Source organism: Anas acuta, chromosome 10 (assembly GCF_963932015.1).
Source record: "Anas acuta chromosome 10, bAnaAcu1.1, whole genome shotgun sequence".
Lineage (NCBI taxonomy): Eukaryota > Metazoa > Chordata > Aves > Anseriformes > Anatidae > Anas > Anas acuta.
In genome coordinates, this window is record NC_088988.1 from 13,421,800 (window position 1) to 13,448,923 (window position 27,124).

Consider the following 27,124-nt stretch of genomic DNA (forward strand, 5'->3'; position numbering starts at 1 on the left):
AGACCAGGCTCACCCTGGCCCCAAAAAGAAGGCAGGGATGTGCTGGTTGCGGGCTGGTGTCGCCTGCCAGGTGATAGCAGCACTTTGGGAATGCTCAGCCCAAGTGTTGTGCCTCTCTCCAGACCCTAAACATGAGCTGGGTTTCACAGTTCCTTTGTGTTGTTGCTGGGTTGCGACATCGGAGCAGGGACTGCAAACTTTTGAGAGGCTTTTTCAGGGTTAGATAATAAGTGCTTGCCCTTCCGGCAGCTCTCATTTCTCATCTGGGAGGCTCTTGCCCACCAGCCGATCCTCCCGGTGCTGCAATGAGGAGGGAGAATTTCCCCCAGCCGATACAAATTTGGCTGGTGCTAGCCCGGGGCGCTTAGGCACAGAGCTGTAGCGTCCTCAGGTGACTCGTGCCTTGAGGCGAGCTGTGGCAGTCCCTGAAGTTCTCAGAAAACACCGCAGCTGTTGTGTTTTTCAAGGGCTTGTTGGAGGTGCCAGCGCAGGGCTCTTTTTGTCAGAGCTCTCTGCCTTTGTTGCTGGTGTTTGTTAGCGGTAGCTGTAGTTTGGCTGAGGTAAACAGGGCTCTGCGTGTTGGCCAGAACTTGAGTTACAACACCGCTGCTGTTGTCACCTGTGACAGCAGGGGGACAGGCTTAAAAGAGCAGCACGCAGCTTCCATGAACTTCGGTTACACCAAGGGAGCGGTGCTGTGGTGTGTGGAGCTGCTGATGGGGAAGCCATGGGACACAAAGGGCCGTTTGTGCCTCTGCGGGCTCAGAGCGTGGTGGTTAGGGAGCGTTAGAATGGCTTTGGGGGCTAATTATAGCAGTACCTCAGTCCCACCCTTCTGAAACCTCGTTGATCTCCTCATACCGCTGACGTGTTCCCGTGTTCTCGCTGCTCTGCGTGACCTTCTGTGATCCCTTAGTGCCTGTGTTACCTGAAAATAAATGTGATCTCAAATTATATCCCCTGGCAGTGCTCGTAAAGATATGCTGCTGACTCCTCCTCCCCGGTTCTCCTTTTTCTTTTTATAAATAAGATTTGTTTTCATTTTCCCAAGCGCCCCCAAAGAAGCCCGTTAACACAATCCCATGGCTAAAATTACATGCTGAGTCTCCGTCTGTGTGTACACACGCATAGATGTGAGAGGGAGGAAACCCGGCTGTAATTCTTGGAGTAAACATAGCCACCACGTGATGCGTCTCATATATAATTAGCACGACCTGCTGGTGCGGAGCAGGAGGCTGACTAGGCATTGAGACACTTAACTTTGTCCTGCTCGAGCGCTCCTGTCCTAGAGCTGTCTCTGATACCTCTGGCTGGACTGTGGGAGCGGTATCAGGGCTGGAAGGGTTCGTGTAAAGGGGCTTCTTGCTGCTCCTTCCACTCAGGGCTGGTTCAGAGCTGCTCTTTGCAGCGCTCACGGCAGCCCTCCTGACCTGCCGCTGCCTCTGGCTTCCCCTCCTGTACCCACAGTGGAGATGACAGAGGGGAAATGCCAGGAAAATTTTCTACGTGAGTTTTTGGATGCTGTTTCTGGCTCCAGCGTTGACTCACGGTGTGAGCAGAGCGCTAAAAAATCTGAGTGAGGCTGAGTTTTGTGTTCAGTTGGGTACCTGGGTCACTGCTCCTCTCGGGCCACATTCCTGCCTTTTTAAGAGAGAACAATTAACTACTGATTTTGCAGCGCCTGTAGCTGTGTTATTACTGTTAGACACTTATAATTTCTCAGGCCCACTTCTATTTCTTTTGCTTTTTAGACTTTCTTTGCCTACAAAGATTCACTTCCCTTTGTTTAGGGATTATGACTTGCTGACTTGTGCATTTTCTGGTGTCTTTTTACCATTTGTGTTTGCTCCTCCACTCCCTGCCCCTTCAAGCCCCAGCGTTGGAGGGCTGCTCACCTTCAAGCCGTGTTGTTGGCCAGCAGCGTACCCGCAAGGAGTATCTGTATCTTGTGTCCCCCCTGGCATTAAGAGAAGGGGAAAGTCTGTGCCAGGAGAGTCCTAGTGCTGAGCTTTGTGCACTTTATTTGCCAGGGCTCGCTTTGGTCGCCCATCTGATGCGCTGGAAGCCCTGCGAGCTTCCCAGTTCCACGCTGGTGAGCGGGGGGGGAAAAAGGATTCTTTGTTTTCCTCTCTGACTGCAACGGCTGCAGGCTGGGGAGGAAAAGGGGTGTTTGCGTGTCTGTGTGAGAAGGGTGGAGAAAAACAGCCTAGTTTCTTCGCTCCCTCCTTGGCTCTCTGCGAAGGGAGGGTACTGGCTCCTCCGTGTGCAGTTCAGGTTCTGGGACTGCTCCCAGAGAACTTCAATTCCTGTTTGTAGCTTTGCTCGACAGTTGCATGGCAAAACCCGCTCGCTTCCCAGTCAGCGAAAAGTGCCTGAAATCAGCCCTTGTCCGTTTGCTTCCAGCGTGAGAAAGCTGTGAGTAAGAGTCACATGAGCTATCTGTTTGCACACTCACGGCCCCAGGATTGCATCAGTTTACACCGGGCTCCAAACCCCACTCCAGTTTGTGTTTGCTGCTTCTCCCCGCGTGTTTTATTGACACCTTACCGACCACTGGCACTTGCTGTCAGCGTCCAGGTTCCTTCAGCTCACTTGCTGGCTTTGCTGAGCCGTGGGCATCTCTTTCAGGAGGTTTAATGGTCATTCCCTGTGTGTCTCCCAGAAACCTGGGCTTTGAAAACAGCCTTTATGCTTTTTGGGGGATTATAGCTTCTGCTGGGTTAAGAGATGGGTGACTCTTACAGCAGCAGTTTTGATCCTAGCTTCTTGCTTTCCCTTATGTTTCTGTGCCATTTTGAAAATATTATCTACTGCATAACTCTCTTCTCCAAACACACTCCAAGGTTCAGCTGCCTAGCCTACAAGGCAACTGCTATTTCCTGGATAATAGGAAACAGTGCTGCTTTGTTGTGTCCCTCTGTGCATTTAAATTTTGTTGCCGTTATTAAAATAATCAGTGTTCTTCTTCAATTTGTCATTTTCTGGTGTAAAACTTCCAATCACAAAATTGCTTTTCATGTTAGCCCACGCTCTTGCAAAAAACTTGTACCAAAACCATTTCTATGTGGTATTTACAAACCCAACCATGGTAGTTCTCATCTATAAAACTGTTTTGCCCAAATTAGATTTTGTAATTGCAGAAAAGCTGCAGTGTACGAGCAACAGACACGTAACTTAGTGCTACACAGGAAAAAAAATTGTTCTGGTATTATGCTGGTGTTGCATTAAAGCAGTACCTGTGGTGATCTAGGGGTGCGTAACTTATATTTGAAGAGTTTTCTTCTTTTGGTAGATAGTGGCTAGGAAGTACTCTGTAACACCATGCACAGGCTGCTTGAAGGATGTAGCTGGTATCTCTAAATCGAAATTCCCGAGCTGTTACCTAAATAAAAGTGCAGGTCCCGTGGTCAATTTTCCTATTTGAGGCAATTTTCTTCAAGCTTAAGAACCAGAAGTAGAGAAGAAAGGGCCAAGGAGTGTGAATAAAGTGTCAGATAACTAAATCACAATTGACTTGCAGCAATTAGGAAGGAATAAAACCTCAGAATGATGAGCTCATGCTCAAATGTGGCATTTATAACGAGAATCCTGGGACCCGATGGCGTTTCGTTTGGAAGGACAGCCAAGGTCCGAAGTGCGGTGCAGGGGCAGGTGGCACCGTGCGGAGCCTGCTGCAGGTTCAGCTGTCCTGCTGCACTTCCAAAATTTATTGCTGGAGTGAGGGACGCTGTAAAAATAGCCCTGGAAATGGTGTCAGTGTGAATGGTGACACTGGTTACTGCGGCTGAACCAGGTGTAGTGTTTTTAACTTCCTTTTCTTTGTCAAATCTGCTGCCCGCTTTGATAGGAAATGGTGCGTGTTGAAGGAACTGCAAACTGAGGAGTTGGAGTTCCTTCCTCGGCACTCCTCTGGCTGTACCACCAGCTACGAATATTCTGGTGTTTTCTTTTTTCATGGCTCAATTTTCTTTCAGTGTTTTCAGTCTTCCTCATGCAGCTACTCGATAGCTTATCAAGCTGACTGGAGGATGTGCACTAAAACGCAGCCAGGAGCCTGCGGGCTGATCCCGAGATGACCCGTCAGCTCTCGTGGAGCTCACTCCAGGCTGCTGTGTCATTCACAGGACTGTCAAAGCTGAGAATTTTGCACGTGGCTTGTAGAAAGATACGTGCTCTCGTCCGCCTAACCTTTGCTGTTTAATTTTGTGGGTAGAGGTACTCTTCTTTCTTTCGTGCATGACAAGCTGGTGGGTAAATAATGACTTTTCTGTTCCAGAAAACAGGTTTGTGCCGATACAGTGAGTCAGGTAGACTTGTTTGTATATTGCATACCTGGGTGTTGTAATGTACTGTTTGCTGACAATGACTTCTTATCTCATCTGCAACCTTTCTGTCCAAAAATGCTGTTACCCCATGTCTGAGCTGGAGAAATCCTCTGTTTTTTACTTACAGGAATGCCCTTGGCTCAGGCTGTAGCAATTCTTCAGAAACACTGTCGCATTATCAAGAATGTCCAGGTTCTCTACAGTGAGCAGGTGAGTAGCGAGCGGGCTTCCTGCATCTCTTACCTCCTTGTGCCCCAGAATTAGGGTGTAATGGGGCAAACTGATACCGTGTCACATCAATGTGCATAGTCCATGCATGGCTGCCCAATCTTACAACAGCTTCACATCAACCTTAATCTCCACACAGTGCCAAGATTTAACAGATGCCACTCTTGTAGATGTGGTGGTGGAGCAGTATTGGTTTTACTTCGTAAAAGGAAATGTTCTGCTGGATAATCCTAGTCTTTTTTTCCATTGTCATCTAGTGTGGCAACACTTTAAAGTACCCAGCCACTCATTACTTTTCACTCTCCTGTTTGGTTTGGGGGTGATGAAGCCGCTGAAAATGCCTCCATGCTTCTCTGGATCTGCAGTTCTGTCTGCAGAAAGGGAATGTGGTCATTTACACCAGCTAGATGTTTTAATTGTTGTCCATAATTGAAGAGTCATTAGTTCCTAATATGCTTGGCTTCCATCAAAAAGGGGGCTGGAGGTGAAACGGTTCTCCTAGACAGAAAAAAAAAAAAAAAAAAGTTTTGTATGCCCACCTTTGCTTTGAAGAATGCGTGAGAGGAGAGGAGATGGGGGCTGCGGAGGTCTGTGGCTCTCCAGATGTGCGTTGTGTGAAATGTGTGTTAATCAGGAGACTTTATGCATGTGCTGTAGATCTCTGCATCAGGGAAAAGGGAAAGGCTGCCAACAGTTCCTTTTATATCGGGAGTACTGATGGAGGCCTCATGCATTTGCAGCGAGCACTGAATGACTAAGGAGCAAGCTCAGCTCTGGTGGTTTGCTGCTGGATACATATCTGATGTAATTAGATGAGTTATCCTTTTTTGTTTCAGATTATGCAGATTTCTGGCTTTCATGCTGACAGAATATTTACTTTGCACATTGAAAACTTAGCTCCTTGTATATAAGGCATGGGGGCATCCATTTGGCAGCAAATGCATTCCTTTTTTTTTTTTTGTATACTCTGAAGGTTTTTTAGCTTTTCTTCCTACAGTGCATTCCATGATTATTTTGAGGTTTATTTAGCTAAATGATGAGATTCCCTTTCCTCTCAGTTCTGCAGAATCAGATTAGCAGCCCTGTGCTAGAAAGCGTGGTGCGCTTGCATGTCTTGTAGGTCTTTTATGTCCAAAAGCTGTGTTGTGCTTGACCACATATACTGAATTTTCACTGTATCTGCAGGGATTTTTTTTATAGGTTTTGCTGTCCAAACTGTAATCGTTTTTCAATATCCATATATATTTTGGAGTCTGTGGCTGATATCGGTACTTTTTTTTTTTCCACCTGCCACTCCAGGCGTGCAGCTGAGTGGCTGTCCCCTTGCCCTTGTGCAGGACATCGTGTAATTCTTCTGCAGCTGGGCACTGAGACCTGCTGGGGCAGTGCTTAGGAGGTTCAGAGCTTTAAACAAGCTTCACCTAGCACAGCTTTTATCTGCCTAAGCTATACCTGAGCAGCCTTCATCTCTTTCCTCTCTGAAATAATGTCTTTGAGCGCAGTGATCAAATGTTTCTTCAAGTTGTGGCATCTAGTTTCTGATCCTGGAACTCCAGCAGCAAGTATTTCCTTTCAAAAATTTATTGACAATTAAATGCAATTAGATCTGCCCACAGCTTTCCTTTTAACTTGACACAAATGGGATGCCCAAATGGTGCCAAAAACATCTCGATGAACACTTCTCTGTGACTAAAGGATTTTAACTCCTTTTTGCTCGGGTTAAGTAGGGTGCTTACATGCCTTTTCCTCCATCTCCTCCTCTGGGTTTGTGTTGGAGGGGTTGCGTAGTGACGAGGGTTTTTCCTGCAGCTTTTTGTGTGTTAGGAGTGTGACTGCATGTTTGAACTTCTTCCTCTAGGAACGTCTTTCCCATTGTTTCCTAACATCTCCCTTCGTACCTGAGGATCTGTTTTGCACATCAAAAGTCACATGAACTAAATTTGTGCCCTTGAAACTTGTCTTTTGTTAAGAAAGAAGATATGCCAGTATAGAATAGAAGCTTTTGTCTAAAATAATTATCAAGCTCTTCCTCAGATGTATTTTTTTTCTCTCATCCACTCTAAAGTACTTATAATGCTCTTATTAGTTTTGGAATAACCTTATAAAAATTATGCTTAGGAACCAGTGAGATCCACAGAGCACATCCAATATCAGAAAAGCCATGTTGGTTTATTTTAAATGTAATCCTGCGCTTGTTTTGTTTGTTGCTATAGCTGTAGCCTTTCTAAATTAGTTTTATGAGGGATTTAAAAAAATGGTCAGGATTGACATTAGACCTTCTTTCTCAGGCTCATGGCTATATGAAGCTGTGCTGCTTCAATTCTAGGCTGTATCATAAACAGGTTTGCCAGCAGTAGTGAAGTATCGGTGCCACTGTGCAAGGGAACTGAAGCTGCATCAGGGAAAGCTGCTGGAGTCACCAAGTGGAATGGGAAATCCACACCGCATGAGATTGGAAGATCTCTGGCTCCTTTGGATCTAGGAACGAGACATCTAGCATCTGGTTGCTTAAATAGACAATTTGGGAAGGGATGGAGAGGCACATGAGAATGCACGAAAAGTATCCAGGTTAGGTGACAGTGCTGACATGAGAGCGAAGAGAAAATTTGGGATGAAAATAAGAATTCTGGCAGTCAAAACACAGGCGTCCTCCCAGAAGAGCAAAGGAGGGGAGTAGCAGCTTTAAGATAGCTTATGCTTAATTCATAAAAAGGGCTGTGCCATGCGGCTGCTCACACTAGAACCCCGAACGTGCCCAGAATGTCCCGTTCTAGTTTTGTTTTTTTGCTAAATAATCGCTTGGTGCAGTTCTGGGGCAGGAGTGCTGTCACCTGCCTGTCACTCAGCCTCTTTCCTCCTCCTCAGGGACAGTTGCAGAGGGCAGAGCTTTTTGAAGCAGGTGTTTTAAATGGTAGACGATCAGATAGTTGGTCCCTATTTAGCTGACTGTGTGTGCATGGCTTGGACCAGCCCAGGAGCGAGCAGCTTCCAGAGCTTTGCAGCAGACGGAGGTGGCACGGAGCCTATCCAGACACCGTGAAGCCAGTGGAATGTCTCCTATTGACTCCAGCAGACTGCAAATTAAGCCTTGAGTTATTATGATTCACAGTAACTAAGGAAACCGAAATTCACAACATCAGAGTCTGAAGCCTTCCTTTTCAGGCCGGAAAAAGACTGTGACACTCCTGGTTTTTGAAGTGGAGAGCCCTCTCACCGTCGTTCTGTCGAGTATTTTCATGGTTCTGATGCGAGGCTTTGTGAGACAGGCTGTGATTTTGTGTGCCAGGGCTGCAGCAGCCTGTCCCTGCACGATGTCTCTGTGTGATGCTAAACTTGGAATGTTAACTTCCAAGCTTTTCTTTCTTCCCCAACTTAAAGTAATGGGCAGCTGCTCTTTCGGGAGCTCTTGCAAGGTTCAGATCCTATTTCTTGTTGTAAGACAACTGAAGGGATTAAGAGGTTTGGCCAAATGTATTTGTGTTATGCTTATTCATTGAACAGTTGTCTTCTGAGGCAATTAATTCAATGATGTGTATCTCAACAAAGAAGCCTTGAAATGCAAAGCCTAACAACTTTTTTTTTGTTTTACAGTCACCTCTTAGCCATGACCTCATCCTTAACCTGACTCAGGATGGAATCAAACTGCTGTTTGATGCTTTCAATCAGAGACTTAAGGTAATAAAGAATCCTTCCTGTAAAGAAAGCAGTGCAGGACAAAAACCCTAGGATATATTGACACTTAAAATAGTGTAAATAAGTATGTGGGCCTTTTACACTTTTAATGTGCCATATTTAGTGCTGTTGTGTGATAATGAACTGCATTTTTTGGTTTGTGGGTTAAACCTTGGTTTATAGGATTAAGACAACGTTCTACCAGGGAGTGTAAGAAGACAACAGCCCAGCAGGATCTCACTTGTCCATCAGGTCTCAAGTTGCAGCAAAAGCCAGGAAAGGCTGTTACTGTAGTTAAGCCTGAGATTTGAAATCAGATCATTAGTTTATGCAAACCAGATAGTGTGTTTATTTTTTTCCAAGTTGTTCCTTTATTTGTGCTGCCATTTTGTTTTTCAGAGTAAACTTCTTCCTATTCTTAGTTTTCAGTTGTTACATGCACAGAACGATTGCGTGGCTGTGAGTGCCTCACTTCCCTCAGCAGGCCAAATTCTGGCCTGTTGTGAGCAGCCTCCTGTACTGGCTTCAGTTTGTTCTGGATTATTTTTTATCTCTGTGATCAGAGTCCTCAGCCCAGCAAATCTACATTGGTGCTTTTAGGTGGCTGGGTGTTGCTGTGCCCCTCTAGGATGCTCTGTGTAGTTAAGATGCAAAATAAAGGGCAGGCTGGTTGCTAACCTCCCATGGCATTTATGTTCTCCAAAAATCTGTTTTGAAAATGATGTAAAATGAGTTGCTGTGAGCCTTCAGAGCTGAAATCAGTAGGAAATTTTAAAAAGCTTTCCTAACTGCAGCATTTAAAAAGTGACTTCTTAGCAGGATGGTCAAAAATTCAGGTTTTTGGCAAACAACCAGCTGCGTTGAGCAGGGTTCCCATGTGGTGTGCTTAACCTGCTCCGTGCCCAGGGACAGATGGGGGTAATTGTGTGAGAGTGCAGCGCTCTCACTGCCAAGCTATTTAGCGTTTGAAAGCAGAAATGTGCTGCTAAATGTACAGCTGAAAAAATCAACACTTACCCTTTAGGAATATGGTGCTCACATCCATAGTGCCCAGCTTTGGAACAGCGTTAGGTGGAGCCCTGTTCCCTTTCCGCACACCTCCAGTAAAACCAGCAGCAGGACATCACTCTCCAAACTGTCAGTCTGGTGCTTCTCCATCGCAAAAAACTCTGGTGGGATGCAGCAGTGTGCCAGACTTCAGTTTGTATTTGCCTTACAGAAGTTTGTTTGTAAATTCATTCCTGTAATAGCATGATTTTCATTTTTGTTAGGGTTGGAACTTCCAGTTTGCTTATTTGAATTCGAAGTTTTTAAGATATTTTACAGATTCTTTGTCAGATAGATCTTTGTCAGTGTAAGCTATACTTGTAGGAAATCTTTCCAAAATAATGAGGAGTCTGAACTCAAAACTGATTGACTTCAAGTGCATAGCTTGCTCCTTTCTGTTTATTTAAATATCACTATCCTGTGATGTTTTCAGATAAAGATAGTGTATGCCATGGCTCTTCATTGCCAAGAGATTTTTGAGGGGCTGGCTTTGGTGTCACTTCAACACCCAGCGTTCTAGGAAACATGCAAGAGGTTTTTGTCTTGTCTTTCTCCCCATCGTATAGTTGCTTAGTGGTCTAGTGCTATCTGTCTGGTTTGTGTTTGTCTATGGAGAGTAAAGCTGTGTGAATGCTTACAGAGCTATGAACGCTGCTTGTGGAACTGGCCTGGAAGCTTTGTAGAAGAAAAGCTGCGGGATCACCTCAGAAGTGAGCTTGTTTAAGAGTGGTGTAGGTGTAGAATAAGTGCTGCCTATTTCTGAGATGGCAGACTGCTCTCGGTGTTGCTCGGCAGCAGCAAAATTGGAAAAATCACGGGGCTTTTTTTCTTGCTTTGCTCTGTGTTGTTTTGTTTTAAATACAGCCTTGCTGCTGGATTTGGTTGTGAGAAGTTGAAATAAGCTTCTAAAACTGAAAGCCTTGACAGACACAAAGAATTTGGTGGTAAAGGAGTGGAGCCAGTGTTCCTCAAAAGCTCCCTCTCTTCCTTCAGGGAGTGTTGGAAGGTCTATGCGTTGTCTCTGCTCACCTTCAGGAGCCAAAGGAGGTGTTACTACAGGAGTTGTGAGGTATCATGAAAGAGTAAATCCTGGACCAGGTTCTGAAGGCATTCTTCTACTGTGAATGTCAACAGCATCTCCTGCTCAGGCTCCTTTTCAGGGGGAGAAAAACTTTGGTTATACAACGTTGTCCCTTTATTGGTGGTTGGCAGACACCTGGATGTCTCTATGAGTCTTATCAGAAATAATTCACAAGCAGTGAGTGTGACAGTACACCAGCTTGGACTCGGCTAAGACAACTGCCTTATGGTTCTGTAGAAACCCTGTCACTGAACAGTCCTTGGTCTTCCCAACGTTTTTTCCTCTGCACACAGAAAGAATCACATTAATCCTTCTGCCAAAACAGCTTCTGGTGCTTAAAAAGTAACTCTAGTGCTGTGGCCTGTTGTGGTGTTTCTTCAATCCGTGTGCCTTTCATGGCTTGTACAAGCTCTTCTGACTATATTTACATTTTGCTGAGTTTTGCTTGTTTCTTCCTTTGCGGTTAGCAAAAAGAAATGTTGACACGAGAAGATCTTCTGTCTGAATTGGGGGAAGAGGCTGATGGCAAATTGGTGCCTGCTGGCTGCTGTCAGTGCTTTCATCTCGGGGAGGGGGAGCTTTGAGCAACATACCAGGTCCTAATCGACTGTTCTCTCATTGCTGTTTGACTCGTGTTCCACCATGGCAGCGTGGTTCAGCTGAACTTCTGGGGAGTGCCTGGTGCCCTCCAATAGCTCCTGCAAAGCTCGGTCTGTCTGTGGGGTGGTTTTCTCTATTTCCAGAAGCCTTTTCTAGTGGCAGGGGGAAAAAAATGAGTAAAATCATGCCTAGTTTTTCCAAAAAAAAAAAGCAGTCTGTTTTTAACAAACTGCTCAGTAAGGACATCTGGATGTGTCAAACTGCATTTGACTTGAAATACTGGATTAACCTTTTTTTTTTCCAAGAAGCATAATTTAAAGTGTATTTATTAAGAAGAAAAATTAGCTTGCTCTTCTTTCAGTTGGCTTTGCCAGAGTGTTAATATTACTCTCCTCGTGCTGTACTTGTTGCTTGTATCCTGCAACGTGTGGGCTTGCCGAGCAAGCTAGAAATGCTTTGGAGAACTCTTCCAACTTGTTGAGTGAACAGCATACCACTAAATGTGGATTTTTGTTGTTTATTTTTATACAGTGGTTTGGGCATTGCAAATAGTATCTTTTTATTTTTTTCCCCTAGGGGAGACGGGGGGGTATTTGCCAGGCATCTCCCAGAACCAAGACTTCCTTCCTAGCTGGTGATATTTTTAGCCCTGCTTGGTAGCAAGCTCCCTGGGGAATTCTGCTTCATGTCCAGCTGAAGAGTGCATCCTTCCAAAGCAATAAAAATCTCTCTACCTTTTCTTTACAGCAATTATGATGTGCTCCACCTCTTCTCCTGTTCCTGCTGACACAGGAACACAGATGTAGGGTGGAAGGAGCTTGTGCTTGGCGGTGATTACTCACTGAAAATCATCTGCCTAAAGCCCAGTCTAGCCTCAGGACTCAGTAACAGTCACATAAAAATCCCGTGAAATCAATCTCAGATGCAAGTTAGCACTAATGTATTCAGCACCTAAGATCCATACACACTATTGACGTTCCTGATACTGTCTCCAGGGGAGCACTCTGGCATATTCAATAGAGAGTAAAATATTTAATAAAGTTCAGAAGTGGGTATTGTGTCTTTTGGTTGCTTATGGGCTGATCTCTGGATTTTTTTGCGATGCTTGGGGAGATTGCTGGGTATTTCTTTGCCTAGTGCTGAAATGGAATGTGGCCACTTGGCTTTGCTGGGTTCATTGTCCTCTAAAGAAAAGGAGGGGGCAAGCTGAAACAGTGCAGTCAGCACTAGCACTTACCTGGTACAGGTATTCTTTGGGGTGCTAAGAATATTATGAATAATAAGAATATTAAGAACGGCCTACTGCTTGGAATTTCTTATAGAATCCCCGAATTTGAGGATCCCCCTAATTCACTCACCTCTGATCTTGCATAAGAGAAATCTGTGCAGAAATCAAGATGCTGCTATGCTAGTGAAAAAACTGCTGTCTGCGAATCAACACTGATCTGCCCAGGGTCCAGACAGACTGCACTGAGCCTGTAGTTGTTCTTCAGGGCTTGTGTCAGAGGTGCAGTTGCTAAATCAGGTTTTGGAGTCTTGTGTCTGTCAATGGGATTGATCCTAGCAGAGTTTTTAGCCAATCTTGCCTATTTGCCCCCTTACAATTTGCAAACACAGTAACGTTTCTGTTTCCTGTTTCAGGTGATTGAAGTTTATGACTTGACTAAGGTGAAGTTAAAATACTGGTAAGCGATTTAAAACTTCCTGTGATCTATTTTTAATTACAGTGACTAGTTTCCCTCCTTTTCTCATCCTAAATTTTTGTCGATCACTCTTGTTAGGAAAACAAAGCAACTGTCAAAGTGCAGATAACCAAGTGCTGTGTTTGAGAAAGTTAAATTACTAGCTTACTCTTTTCATTCAGTCTTGGAGCCTTCCTCCCATTTAAACGTGGTATTACCATTAGTAAATGCTTAGAGCATCCATTTCATACTCTTAAGACAGTTTTGTTTTGTTTTCTTTTTCAGTGGTGTCCATTTTAACTCTCAGGCAATTGCTCCAACCATAGAACAAATTGATCAGTCATTTGGAGCAACGCATCCAGGAGGTAAGCCAAAACATTTCTGAGAATGAGAAGTACACCTGCATCGACAGACCTCCTCCTATAAAGTCTTGCCTGTAAGTCTGCCTGGAGAAATGTGTGGAGACTTCAGCTGCCAAAAGACTTGAAGCTGCGTTCCAGAGCAGTCACATTCTTACCATATAAAATGAGTCACAATTCAACATACAATATATTTAAGTGGAATGGTGAGGCAGAGAGTCATTGGCACACAGGGCTGCTCTCAGATACCGCTAATGATTCCTCTTGAACTGCCAGTATCAGAAAATTCAGAGCTGTTTTTGCACATTATGTGTGGTCTGCTCTCCAGTGGCCTTAGGGATTTAGAATACCATGAACATACAGACACGTGAGCTAATCTCCATGCAGAGCTGGCCAGGACTGCTTGCTCAGGCTCTGTGTTCTGACAACGTGGTGATATTCCTGCTAGGCTGGGATCAAATCTGAGCCTGTGTGTAACTGGTTTGTGTCTCCCTGCACATCTTTCCTGTTACTGGGAGCACTGGGGAGTTTTGCAGCCAGCCTAGGTGCAGCATGACCAGAATGAGGACAAGTTTGGTTAACCTGACTTGAACATACAGTGGCTCTTGCAGAGATATTTGGCTTTTTGCCATGTCTGTAGCAGGAAAAGTGCTTTCTTTAAGCTCCCTGTTCACGTGTGAAGATTGAGTTTGTTTCAGGGCTTTGTTTGGTGATGAAAATAAATGGTGAAACTCTGAAGAAGAGGATATTTGCAATTAAACTGCTTGGGATCCTTCAAGAAATGGAGTCAAACTGGCGTGACAAGAAAGATTAACTCCATGTAGTTGAGATACCCTTTTTAGAGCATTTTTTCCTATTTTTAGCTGAACTGGGTCCATCTGCAGTAGCTGATGTGACCCCAAATAGGCTGGCATTCCTTCTGATTGATGGCAGCTGCATAGCCAGCCTGTGCCTGTACTCTGTAGGCAGTTCTTGCACATCACAGAACAGGGTTTAATAACTGTGGAGAGTCATGTGGCTCAAGTAATATCACTGCATAAAAGCCTGCAGTAGTAGTTGAATATCAAATTGAGATAAATGAAGTTTGGAAGATGGCAGGGCATAATACTCCAAGGACCAGAGTCAGCCTTTTTGAATTTCACTTCAGTTGTGATCTTAGTGTTTCCTCTTGGGCAGAAACTCAGAGCTACAGTCAGCTATTATGGAGACAGCATGTATGAGAACTTAGGTGGAGTTGAGGCAGGGTAAAAGCAGCTCCTTTTCTTTGTCAGAGAACAAATTAAAATTATAATCTGTCAATGATTCATTTGCAAATACTTAGAGGAGAAAGCGCTTGCAAAATTGTGATATTAAGAATTTAAAAAAAAAAAACACACAGCTTTCCCCAGCTGTAAGCATTGTTTATGATAGGAATAATACATTTTATTACTGCATTAAAATAGTATATAAGCACTTAAACAGGTAGTTTGGCATCATGTGTCCTACATTAGAGTTTGTCAGATCTTGTACACCTGTCGTATTCAATTAAAAGTACTTCATCAGTTGGTGCTCTTTATCTGGCCATATGTAGCTATATCTGTAGCTATATGGCCATATGTGTTTGAGCTGTTGGCCTCAAGTACCATGTCACTAGTGCAAAGGCTTATTCTATGTCTCTCTGGAAATTCAGTATTTTATTAACAACCTACTTAGCTGGAGTAAGTGCTCTGGAGTAAGCATTCTGGCAATGAACAGTGTTTGAACTGTATCATGTACAATGAATTTCTGGTAATTTTTTTCCTCTGTTTTCTAAAACATAAAAAGAGAAGCAAGACAAAACAAACAATAGTTTTCAGCATGTGGGAAAGATGATGGTTGTTTTGATGCCCCCAAAAAACTAGAGTTGGTTTGGGGAGAAAGGTGGGAAGAGAAACTTACCCCCATCTTAATGTGACACAAATACGAAACATCAGTCTTCATGGCATAGCCACCTCTCTCTTCTTTGTACTGTTACTCCCCTCAAATGTGTTCTTCATCCCGCCCCCAAAAAAAATAATTTAACTTTGAAAGCATTTCACTGTTTATCTCTGTGCATTAACATCCACTAGAATTTCATAACAAAATGTCGTCTCTCACTTAAAACCCAAGTGGTTGCGGCAGAACTTTCCTGCCACAGGACACAGTGATGGTTTCAAAACACATTTCAAAAGGTTAGCAACAGTTTTGTGTTGAAACCTTTAGTGAGCAGTTTTGGTTTTGCCAAATCAGTGGTTTTAAAAAAAAGAAAAGTCGTCAGAAAAATTGTAGCCGCCTTTGTTACCTTTTGGATTATGTTAGTATGAAACTTTGTGGTGTCTTTGCCATGGAGCTGACTGAAATACGAGCACTCTGGAGGTCGAGAGCTCCATCAAAGCCAAGACTTTATCCCACTTTTCCATCTTCCTTCCGTGGTCTTCTGACCTGAGCTCCTGCTGGGGAGCAGTCGCTCTTGCCAGTGGCTCTGTTGAAATCACATCCTGTTCTGCGTCCTCGTGGAGGTGGCTCCTCGCCCGAGCGCTGTTCAGCATGTGTAAGGGCTGTGGGATTGAGCCGAAGTCATGAGGAGAAAGAAAACATCCTTCCCTCCTGCTGCTGCGGCCTCGTAAGGAGCAGGAGGTCCCGATTTCCAGCTCTGTAAACCTCACAAAAACTTCAGAGGTTGCCCGGGCTCTCCTGGGGTGCCAGAAAAGCCTTGTGCTTGACACCACTGAGACTTGGCTGTGGGATCTACCTCTGCTTTTATCGGGACTGTCTCTGATCCTCAGGCTTGCTGATAGCTGTTGTTTGTCCCATCCAGCTCCACGGAAACTTTTTCCAGCTGCTCACACTCTGCTGCTTTCCTGGAAGGCAAACTCCCTCCCCTTCGCTGCCTGGAGTGCAGCAGCGAAGCAGCAGGGCCTTTTGCTTCCATCAGCTATTTTTAGCAGAACTAGGCTGCGGGGGACCTGTGCAGTAAGTCCAAAAACCCCAACAACAACAAAAAAAACCACATAGGTAGTTGTGACATAAGGTCTTGAGGGACACATGAGAGAACATCTTAGGGATTAAGAAGTTCCTTGCCCTTTAAACCCAAACATCAACAAACATGGCAGGGGATGGGAACCGATGTGATTTGTATAATCAGATATCACACTTGGCATGACTAGGGGAAAAACACTTCTCCAGCTGGCTGTGGGCTTTGGAAAAGATGCATCATAATTTATCACATGAGAGATTTGTGTAATTTTCCTGCAGATCAAAACATTTCCCTCTCCCCACACGTTTTGATGGGAATGACAGGCAGGGAAAATGCTCTTAACCAGCACATTCTGCAGAAAAGGCAAATGATGACTTCTGAAAGCTTAATGCCTATTGCCTAACCATTATGTTTCTATCTGGGCAGTCTGGCATCATCCAGATATCTTGTGACATGTCTCTGAAGCTGAACATTTAAAAGCCACTTTGTTTAAAAATAATAATAAAAAAGCCACAGTGGAATGAATTTTCTCTGTAAATGACGAACTGCTGTGTTTTCTTAAATGTGAAAAAAAAGGGGGGGAAAAAAGAATAGCGAACCAATTTCCTTTGGTAAAGTGGAAGAAAGGAGCTTCTCTTGGAGTGTTTTGTTTGTTTTGTTTCTTTTTTTTTGCCTCTGTTTTCAAATTGTTTTGCAAATGAACCGGCTCGTGTGTCAGAAGAGTGCTGTGTCCCTCCCAGCGGCTGCCAGGGACAGGTTGAAGTTTGTGTAGCATCAACCCCAAATCTGTTCCCAAGCTCCCAGTCCCCTGGGATCATCTCTCAGTTTTCCAGTCTCACAAGACAGCATGTCTTCTTAAAGTAAACACTGGGGTGACTTTCTTTGCTGTTTATAGATGATGTTGAGCAATTTATTGCAGTAAATTGGGACGTCTCATGATGTGATGACAGCTGGGAGCCTGTGTGTTCTAATTTATTACTGTTCTCTGTAAAAGCTGGCCTATTGGCGGGTGTTTCTGATGATGCTATTTTTAATTATCGTCGTAAATGGCCTAGGACCTGTGTGTCAGAAGCACTTCCTCCCAGTGCTGTCTTACTGGGGAAGACAGCTAGCTGAACTGGGGCACGGGACCTGGAGCTCCCTGTGGGACAGGTACCTGTGAGCTCGCTTTCCCCAGCACCTTGCTTCCCAGTGATGTGAAATCCTGAATTTCTCCATGCTCTGGGCACATCTGTCTGAGAGACCTCTTGGTCAGTGTTGTACAAGTGTTTCGCACCACAGCAAACAGAGTTGTTTAGCTGCTTAAACTATTTTAGGGATGTTAAGGTATGATTAATTATGTTGCATTGTATAACTGAATTGTTGGAGACACACTAATGCCCACGGGCTTACATAGGCAACTCTTATTTTAATGAATTTAAGGTTCGTATAGCTGTGTTTCTACTGCAGCAGATTAGAAGCAAACCAGCTATTGTCCTGTGTAACTGTGTTCCTCCCACGTGTTGAGATCTGGTAAATTCATTGACCTGATGAAAGCACTGTTAAATCTGAACTGGGGGATTTTTTGTTTATTTTCGTAACTCTGCTTTTCCTTTCTTTTTCCTTTTTAGTGTATAATTCAGCTGAACAGCTCTTTCACCTCAATTTCAGAGGACTATCGTTTTCTTTTCAGTTAGACTCCTGGACTGAAACTCCGAAGTACGAGGTCAGCAATCATTCTTGGTTAATGGGTAGTCTTTTTGCCTCTGTGTGACTTGCAAAACATCACCTACAGCGTGTCTAGCCTGCGAGCAAAAGAAGCCAGTAATTCAGAAGGAATTTAACTCCTCAGTTGTGCTCTTATTCATGCTGTGTGATCATTTTGAAGTTAAACGTTTTCCTTCTTTAGCAGGAGGCATATGCTTAGAGGTTTTGCTTGCATCATGCGCTGGGACTAGCAATTCTGTTGTTGAAAGGAGCCTTCTAAAAATACGAGCACTCGCTATGCAAATACATAAATATTAAGCAATCTAATCGAGGGCTGTTCTTTTATCAGATATTTTTGAATCTCATCAAAGTGATTATGCAACAAAACTAGGGTAGAGTTCATAAAATCTATCTTCATCTTAAGTGTCCTTCAGTACGAGTGCTTTTAGAAAGCCATAAGCTTTATTTGTAATGCCTGTTTGTATGTTCACCAAATGTTTGGATGAGTTACTGAATGATTGAACATGCTACTGTGCTCTCTGAAATCTTCGCAGATCGCTGTCTATAGTGGAAACAAGGTCAGGTCTTCTGTGATTTCCACCTGTGCTAATGAAAAAGTGTATATAATTTGTTCTGTATGAGTCTGGAAACACTTTGAGTTGTAATATCTATGGTCATCAGTTTAAAAAGAATGCTTGCAGTGTGGTACTACTAATAAAAAGGAACACTAAAAGAGTCAAAACCAAGTGGGGGAAATCAAGCAACATGGTGGCATGTGGTCTCATGTCACAGCCTGGTGCTTTAGAACTTGTTTCAGCATACCAGAGAGCAGGGAGATGTCTAGGGAAAGTTACCATTTAGCAGTAGTAAAGGTCGGTTGGGTTCAGAAGTTCTAGAAGGTAAGCTGAAACCTAGTGATAAACCAAAAAGAAGGAACATCCCAACCAAGTAGAAGCCTTTCACTCAAGACTTGCAGGGGCATCTCTGAGTGAAATGGCTGAGCTGTGAAGACAGTCAGCTGTTACATCAAAGATTCGAAAAGATGTCTAAAAAAGTTACAAGAATCAATTCTAGCCATTGCATATCTGCATCTTGATGTGTTGGGTGCTTCAATTGACTAAGAAAATGATGAAGGACGGTTACAGAAAGAAAGCATGGTACAAATATTCTTTGAGGGGGATGTGATGTGGTGCTTGGGGATGATTCAGTTCTTTCTACCTGTCAAAATATTGGAGGAAAATTATTTATCCAGTCATTTAAATGTGGTTAGTAAAAATGTTCACACAGTGAAAAACAAAATTCTCAAGATTAAAAACATAGAAATAGTTGGATAGAATAGTTTTGAAAACAGGATAGTATAAAACAGTCCACAGGGAAGAAGACGATGTGTAGAGCTCTTCAGAGACAACAGTTAGGGCAGGCTGAATAAAGAGTGAGATGAGATTTGCAGATGTAAAAATCTTTCAAGTTTAGAGAGGGTCACGTAGGAATTCAAAACGAGTTAAAGCAGCGAAGTCTTTGCCTATGTAAAAGAAAAAATCTGGAGAAAACTTTGGGGTTTTGATATAATTAGTAACAATCTGCAGGTGAGGAGATGATGGAAAGCCTGCTCACTGTTTCTGTTAAGAAATGAGCCCTGTATCTAGCAGTCAGCTACTTCAGAAAGCTGTTAGTATGTTTTGAGGTGGCTGTATTCAGAGCAAATTCAGAGGATTGAATTCAGAGCATCTCTAGATCTGATAGGTGTTGGAGGTTCCCTTCTAAATACCTACAGCAGTGAAACTCATTCCTCTGGGTTATTTTTTTTCTCTAGGAATAAATTTTTACGTTATCCTTACATGATGTCCTGCTAAAATTGACCAGAGTAATGGTTTCCATCTCATGCATGTTATTTTTGTTGTCTCTTGGGACAAAATCAGTTTGTTCTGCACTGGCAGAACGAATCTGACTTCTTGGGGGCTCTTCCTATTTGATGAGAGCACTCTAAATCCCTATTAAAATGGTGTATATAAGAATGGGGTGATGATGAGAGTGGAAAATCTGCATAAAGAGTGAGTGTTCATTAGGTCGAAGCATTTTGCAAAACAGTAAAAATGTTAAAAGGATGAAATTAATGTAGTGGGAGAGAAAAAAGAAGCTCTACCTGTAAGAGCTTATTTCTCAGAACTTAAATACAGCCGATCAGTACAAATACTTTTCTATTGCTAGTTGCCAGTGATAAAACCAAGAAAACTTTGAATTCTTGGTGCACAGATGGCTAACTGACAAACTAGTGCCATCTCTTGGTGGATCAATGTAGCGAGCATTTCACCCCAGTTTAGGAATCCAGAAATAGTGTAATGTCAACTAACACTGTGTTGTAGAAGGCTGAATCTTTTATTTTTTTAACCCCCGTGTCTTTGGCTAGGGACTTATCTGAGTTGGTAAGCGTATACTGTAGTTCCAAGGTGATATTTGAGCTGAATTTTATCTAACGTGTCACGCAACAAGAATCATTTTCTGTATCTGCAGCCTAACTTTGCCCATGGTCTGGCATCTCTGCAAATTCCGCACGGTGCGACTGTGAAACGGATGTACATCTACAACGGGAACAGCCTGCAGGACACCAAGTATGTACAGCTGCTCGTGTTGTTTGGGACACTTGCAGTGTGTTCTTTCTTCTTCATTGAGCTAGGGTTTTGCAAACGCTAAATGTAACTACATCCTTAGTTCAGTTTAGGTCTCGTATGAATTCTGTAGCATGCAGAATGCCTTTAGATACCAGTGTATTTCTAATTTCCACAGGGATTGTCCTCCAGCCTTTTAATCAAGTGCTGGTTTGATTTTTGGTGCTGTAATACCAGCTTGGCTCAGCTACTGTAGGCTAACCAAGCTGAACTGAAAATCAGTTCGTGAGGCAAAGGAGGAAATGCAGTAAATCCAGTAAGCGATGAGGCTAGATTATTCTTGCTCTGTGTTTTGTTTGCATGCTTATGACCTATCCCTGGACAAATCAAACCTGTGTGGTAGGTGTGAGTTGCTTTGTGGTGTATTGGTACTGGGTTTGTCATAGAATCATAGAATATCCCGAGTTGGAAGGGACCCATAAGGTTCATCAGGTCCAACTCCTGGCAGTGTCCTGCCACAGGTAAAACTCTCTTGCTATATAAAAATAAATTGTGTCTTCAGACTGAAGGCATATGTGTAATCTGTATATTTCATGTCTTTGCCATATATTCTATATCTTTGCCACTACCTGACTGAGCTTACTGTTCTGAGATTAACCTTCGTGCCTTAATGCTAATGGAGTGTTTGCATTTGAACACAGTTAATATTTTGAAGGCATTCTGCCTTCTTCTAAGCAGTAATTTATGGTACGGTATTTGATGTTTTGCTCTCTCTAAAAACAATGTTCCTGGGGTTTCTTACTGAAGCACTTTTTATAAACCAAAATGAAGAGTTTACAATACCTGAAGTGTTATGGTGGTATACATTTTGAGAGATGGTTGTGATTTAAAGGCAAGAGAAGGTTAGCACATCAGCAGATGACTGCTAAGGAGGGAGGGAACCTTATTTACACAGACAGAGTCTACTAATGAGACAAGTGCACTTCAGAAAAATGTTGTCTGTGCTCATCCATGCCACGCTGGGCTTTTGTGCAAGCACTGACAGGAGCGCTGGTGTCTGCGAGCTCCAAGCCTGCCTTCTGGCCAGGTCATTCATTCATGTAGAGGAGAAAGTCATGTCAAACTCGCTCGTTGCTGTGACAGTTTTCTCAGATGTTATTGTAGTTGAATTAAAATGAGAACTGTCCCAGTAAAGCAACGTGATTATTTAGGGTTATCTGCACAAGCTGCTTTCGCCTTCTGGGCTGTGAAGTACCTTGCCAAGTGCAGCGAGACCTCTGTGGTGAAGGGGCTTCTGCCACGTTTGGGTCACGGGCCTACTTCAAGCAATAGGTATTAAAAAACAAACAACACACTAGGGAACTTCTGTTTTCCTGAGAAAAGTCTGAAATGACACATCTTTGTGGGGGCTCTCCAAAGTCTAGGTATAGTTTCTGTAATTTCCGGAGTCTTTGAAACTTGCTGGTTTTTTTCCATCAAATGTAAAGGTTCTGTATTTGAATCCTGCCTGGTAGTAGTCCTTCTTGGTCCAGGATTTCTGATCCTTGTGTTTAATATAACTTGTCATCTTCAGTCTGAGTTAAATGCAATTTTGTCAAAATTAACGTGCTCTGTTCCAGTGAACCCTCATCAGCTTGTTAATGGAAAATTTGAAGATGGAGTCTTATCTGCATCTTTGTGCAATTGGTTTCAGGGCTCCCTTGATGCCCCTCAGCTGTTTCCTTGGTAATGTGTACGCCGAGAACGTCGATGTGCTGAGAGATGGGACTGGACCCTCAGGTTTACGGCTTCGCCTACTCACTGCAGGTACACTCAGAACGTGGAGCTGCTTCCTCCCCTAAGGAAAAGAGTGGTTAAGCATAGGATATTTGTGGTATTCCCATGGGTGGTTTCAAAGTGTTCTTATATACTTAATTCTGAACTCTTGGAAACAAAACAAAACTCTGTGGAGATGGGTTTGCCTGCTGAGATGTGTCCTGAGCCCTGGTCATTAGTGTCTGTTCACCGTGGTGGTCTCCAAGTGTACATGAAGAATGAAAAATGCAAGCACATCACTGGAAAAACCTTTAGAAGTGAAGAAACCTTGTGTATACGTGCATCTTCTGAGGTTCCACTGCGCTGTATATGTGGATATTTTTGTGATTAATTTTGGAAGGCTTTTAAAAATGCCAGCGAGAGGCGTATTGATGCCGCAGCCTTAGACTGCACTTTGAATACGCTTTGTTGGGTTAGAAACTGGCTGGATAGCCGGGCCCAAAGAGTTGTGGTAAATGGAGCCAAGTCCAGTTGGAGGCCAGTCACTAGTGGCGTCCCCCAGGGCTCGGTGCTGGGGCCGGTCCTCTTTAACATCTTCATCAATGATCTGGATGACGGCATTGAGTGCACCCTCAGTAAGTTTGCAGATGACACCAAGTTAGGTGCATGTGTCGATCTGCTCGAGGGTAGGAAGGCTCTGCAGGAGGATCTGGATAGGCTGCACCGATGGGCTGAGGTCAACTGTATGAAGTTCAACAAGGCCAAGTGCCGGGTCCTGCACCTGGGGCGCAATAACCCCAAGCAGAGCTACAGGCTGGGAGATGAGTGGTTGGAGAGCTGCCAGGCAGAGAAGGACCTGGGAGTGATGGTGGACAGTCGGCTGAATATGAGCCAGCAGTGTGCTCTGGTGGCCAAGAAGGCCAACGGCATCCTGGCTTGTATCAGAAACACTGTGACCAGCAGGGCTAGGGAGGTGATCGTCCCCCTGTACTCGGCTCTGGTGAGGCCGCACCTCGAGTACTGTGTTCAGTTTTGGGCCCCTCGCTACAAGAAGGACATCGAGGTGCTTGAGCGGGTCCAAAGAAGGGCGACGAAGCTGGTGAGGGGCCTGGAGAGCAAGTCCTATGAGGAGCGGCTGAAGGAGCTGGGCTTGTTCAGCCTGGGGAAGAGGAGGCTCAGGGGTGACCTTATTGCTCTGTATAAGTACATTAAAGGAGGCTGTAGTGAGGTGGGGGTTGGCCTGTTCTCCCATGTGCCTGGTGACAGGACGAGGGGGAATGGGCTAAAGTTACGCCAGGGGAGTTTTAGGTTAGATGTTAGGAAGAATTTCTTTACTGAAAGGGTTGTTAGGCGCTGGAATGGGCTGCCCAGGGAGGTGGTGGAGTCACCATCCCTGGAGGTCTTCAAAAGACGTTTAGATGTAGAGCTTAGGGATATGGTTTAGTGGGGACTGTTAGTGTTAGGTCAGAGGTTGGACTCGATGATCTTGAGGTCTCTTCCAACCTAGAAATTCTGTGATTCTGTGAATTCAATTCAGTTTTCATTAGCTGTAGGAGACAGCAGTGAGAGTGACAGGCTGATGAGTAGCTTGTCCTTGTATGTGCTTCTAGGGGCTGGCGGGCCTTCAAAATTAGGGAAAGGCATAAGGCCTGCAAGGGAGCCTTGTTCGGTGACTGTAACTTGAGACTTGGCAATGTTTTTCGAAGAAAAGGGAGCATCTATCCTCATGTGCTAGGGCAGGAGTTAGCTATAATATTGTAATGATGTAAATGCTTTTTCAGAAATTGGACCGGTTCTAAGGTAGAGAGTCAAGTTTTGTTCACATACATGTATACACGTGCAACTTTAAGGAAATGTTGTCATTGAACAGTGTGATTGCTAAAATATGACACCAATGCTGAGAGTAAAAATACAAATGAGACCATTTTGGCAGGTGCTGTTCCTGTCTTGGGAAAGTTTGCAGGAACCCCTTTGTAGAACATGCCACACCTGTCCTACCATAAGCTTCTCTGGAAATACTTTCATTTGAAGTAACTCTTGCTTAGAAATTCAAGGATGACTCAGTCACATTTTTCTGATTTATTGTATTTGGGAAATAGCTACATGAATAATGTATAGCAAGAAAAGCTCAATGTGTATTGAGAGCACATCCTGTATTTTGCATTAATTGCTGCGTACTTGTATGTGCATTCTAATATGATGCTATGTTCCTGAAAGCAAATGTGGTCGCAAACTGTAAGGTCTTCCCATTTCTTAACATCTAGCAACGTATGTCAGCTGTTCATCTATGGAATGGCAGTTCAGTAAGGTCTATTCTTAACACATCATTTGTGTAGGAACACACTTGATATTGGGTTAATGAGCTATGGGGACCTTCAGTAAAGAATGTCTGTTCACTTATGCAGTCGATATGGATGAGGAATTTCATTTTATGGGCTTTCTTAGCTACTAGGGAAGGTGCTTAGATTACACGCCACTTTATGGCTTTGGGAACACAACTCTGGCTGCTAACATTCAGTGTTGTGAGGAGATAAAAATAATTCTTGGTACTTACTGCTAATAACCAGATAATGACATTGAGACTGACTGATTATGAAAAGTCAGTGTTTGAATGGCAGGGAAGTGAAGACAACTGGAGGTTAAAAAGATGTTATGGTTTAACCTAGCTGGCAGCTAAGCACCACACAGCCGTTCACTCACCCTCCCTCTCAGGGATGGGGGAGAGAAATGGGAAAGTGAAGCCTGTGGGTTGAGATAGACTCCGTATTGAGACAGGAAAATAATAACAGTAATGATGGTAATAGTACTGCTAGTAATAATGTGTACGAAACAAGTGATGCACAATGCAGTTGCTCACCACCTGCTGACCAATGCCCAGCCTATCCCTGAGCAGCCAGTCCCCCCACCCTGGCCAGCCACCCCTATATATTGTTCAGCATGACCCCAGATGGGATGGAATACCTTTTTGGCCAGTTTGGGTCAGCTGTCCTGGGTCTGTCCCCTCCCAGCGCCTGCTGCACCCCAGCCTGCCTGCTGGCAGGACAGAGGGAGAAGCTGGAAAGTCTTCCACTTAGTGTAAGCACTGCTCTGAAACAATTAAAACATCAGCATGTTATCAAACACTCGTCTCATCCTAGGCCAAAACATAGCACCCTATGTTGAGGAAAATTAACTCAGTCCTAGGTGAAAGCAGGGCAGAAGAGGATCTGTGCAGCAGTCAGCAAATACATGACTGTGATAAGAAATACTTTGCTGTGTTTGAGCCCTTGTAAAATAAAGGGTTACACTTACTTTAACAACATTGTTTAAAGAATGCAGCTGTTTGGTTTGTGTTAAAATAATGTTAAGCTTTTATTGTTGATCTGTTGATGCGTTCTGTGAGCAGGCAGGATGACTTCTGAGTCACTTTCTGCTCCCCAGGTTGTGGCCCTGGTGTTTTAGCCGATGCCAAGATGCGGGTATTTGAGCGGTGCGTGTACTTCGGTGATTCGTGCCAGGATGTGCTGAGCACTCTGGGGTCTCCGCACAAAGTCTTCTACAAGTCCGAAGATAAGGTAAGGAGATTCATTCACGCAGAGAGAGGACTTTGTCTCCGTTCAGTAATGTCTGTTTAGTCACAGGGCCTGGGTTTTGCAAGGCCAGTGATGTTAAATTGCCATGCAGCGCAGACTCTGAGCAATTCATTTGACGTGTAATAGACCAGAGTGAACGTTTACACGACTTGGTATTAAAAAGCATTTTAAGCTAAATCATTGCAAATCTGTTTACATTTTAAAAATCAAATACATAATCTGTCAATGCAACATTTTAACTGATTTGAAAATTGATAAAAATGGAAACTTTTCTATCTAAATAAGCCATAGCAGTGTGTGGTTTATTTTTAACCATTTCATTTAAAATAACTTTAGCATATATTTTGATCGTTTCCTGATGTTTTTATGATAACATATAAGTAAGCCTTTTATTTCTGATAACTAAAAACAAAAATCTGATGTGGTGTGCTTCTGCAAGCAGCCAGTGGCCTTATCATGAAGCACAGTATCATATTTTTGAACAAGGGCTTCAGCGTTGAAATGAGGCTATGGCAATTGTTTGGGTGTAGGGGTATTGCTAGTGGCGTTTAGATTTGTGGGCCTTCTTAAATATATCTGAAAAATGTTTCTTGCAGATGAAAATCCATTCACCCTCGCCCCATAAGCAGGTCCCATCAAAGTGCAATGACTACTTCTTCAATTACTTCACACTTGGAGTGGTGAGTGGGAAGCTTCCCTAAACAAATGCATGCAACGTTTTTGATTCTGCTACACAGCAATCGTTTCAGAGTGCCAAAAGCTATTGGGAAACTCAAACTCTTGCTGCAGTAGGAATCTCTGAATTAAAAAAACACCACCATTTTTTTCTAGTGCTTGTGAATTCAATCAGTAACATCTTGTTGTATCCAGCAGTGGGTGGAGGGCTCTTTGTGCTTGTGCTTTGGTGTTCTCTTCTGGTTTTCTCCTTCTGCCATGCTTGATGTATAGGTAGCTCAGTTCTTGTTTCTGAAAGGCACGCTCTTGTCCTGTAGAACTGAGTTAGGTGTGCCAGAATGCCACCTTTGAAAGCTTGCAGAGCTGTAGGACATAGCTCAACCTTTATTTCCCTTCTTACTGTAGTAGCACAGCTATTTTTTGCTTTAGTATACATTGGTGTAAATAATAAGCAGAAAGACAAGACCTCCTTAGAAGAATTGCCAACATGAGCAAATGAAACTGCAGTTGTGATTGAGTACTGAAAGAAGTGTGTGTTTATTTGAATTTATAAAAAGTCTCATTCCCAAATTCTACTTTTCACAATTCCATTTGGTTCAAGTAGGATTGATATTTACCACTGTATGCAGATGCTATTGTAACTCATCTCAGGGTAGTTTGGGGAAAGCCAACTTCTTCTCTCCAACTTGCTTCACGTTTGTCTGCCTTTTTCTTCAACAGGATATTCTCTTTGATGCAAACACTCACAAGGTGAAGAAATTTGTCCTGCATACGAATTATCCTGGTCATTACAACTTCAACATGTGAGTGTAAAGAACTGATCTGTTCAAGAGTGTTTTAACATCAGGAAAGGAAACTTTAT

At 43.6% G+C, this 27,124-nt stretch overlaps 1 protein-coding gene across 3 annotated transcripts in view; it reads left to right on the forward strand.

Annotated features, from left to right (window-relative positions):
- PHAF1 (phagophore assembly factor 1) overlaps positions 1–27,124 on the forward strand; it is a 36,103-nt gene that overhangs the window by 740 nt on the left and 8,239 nt on the right. For all 3 annotated transcript variants that reach the window (XR_011099923.1, XM_068693516.1, XM_068693515.1), the window contains 10 exons: positions 4,453–4,535; positions 8,145–8,228; positions 12,595–12,638; positions 12,921–13,000; positions 17,579–17,673; positions 20,166–20,263; positions 21,954–22,066; positions 25,436–25,569; positions 26,184–26,267; positions 26,983–27,065. Coding sequence is in view for 2 of the 3 variants with exons in the window: in XM_068693516.1 (XP_068549617.1) it covers positions 4,453–4,535; positions 8,145–8,228; positions 12,595–12,638; positions 12,921–13,000; positions 17,579–17,673; positions 20,166–20,263; positions 21,954–22,066; positions 25,436–25,569; positions 26,184–26,267; positions 26,983–27,065 (898 nt within the window). In the remaining variant the exon portion in view is untranslated. The remainder of the gene's footprint in view (positions 1–4,452; positions 4,536–8,144; positions 8,229–12,594; positions 12,639–12,920; positions 13,001–17,578; positions 17,674–20,165; positions 20,264–21,953; positions 22,067–25,435; positions 25,570–26,183; positions 26,268–26,982; positions 27,066–27,124) is intronic.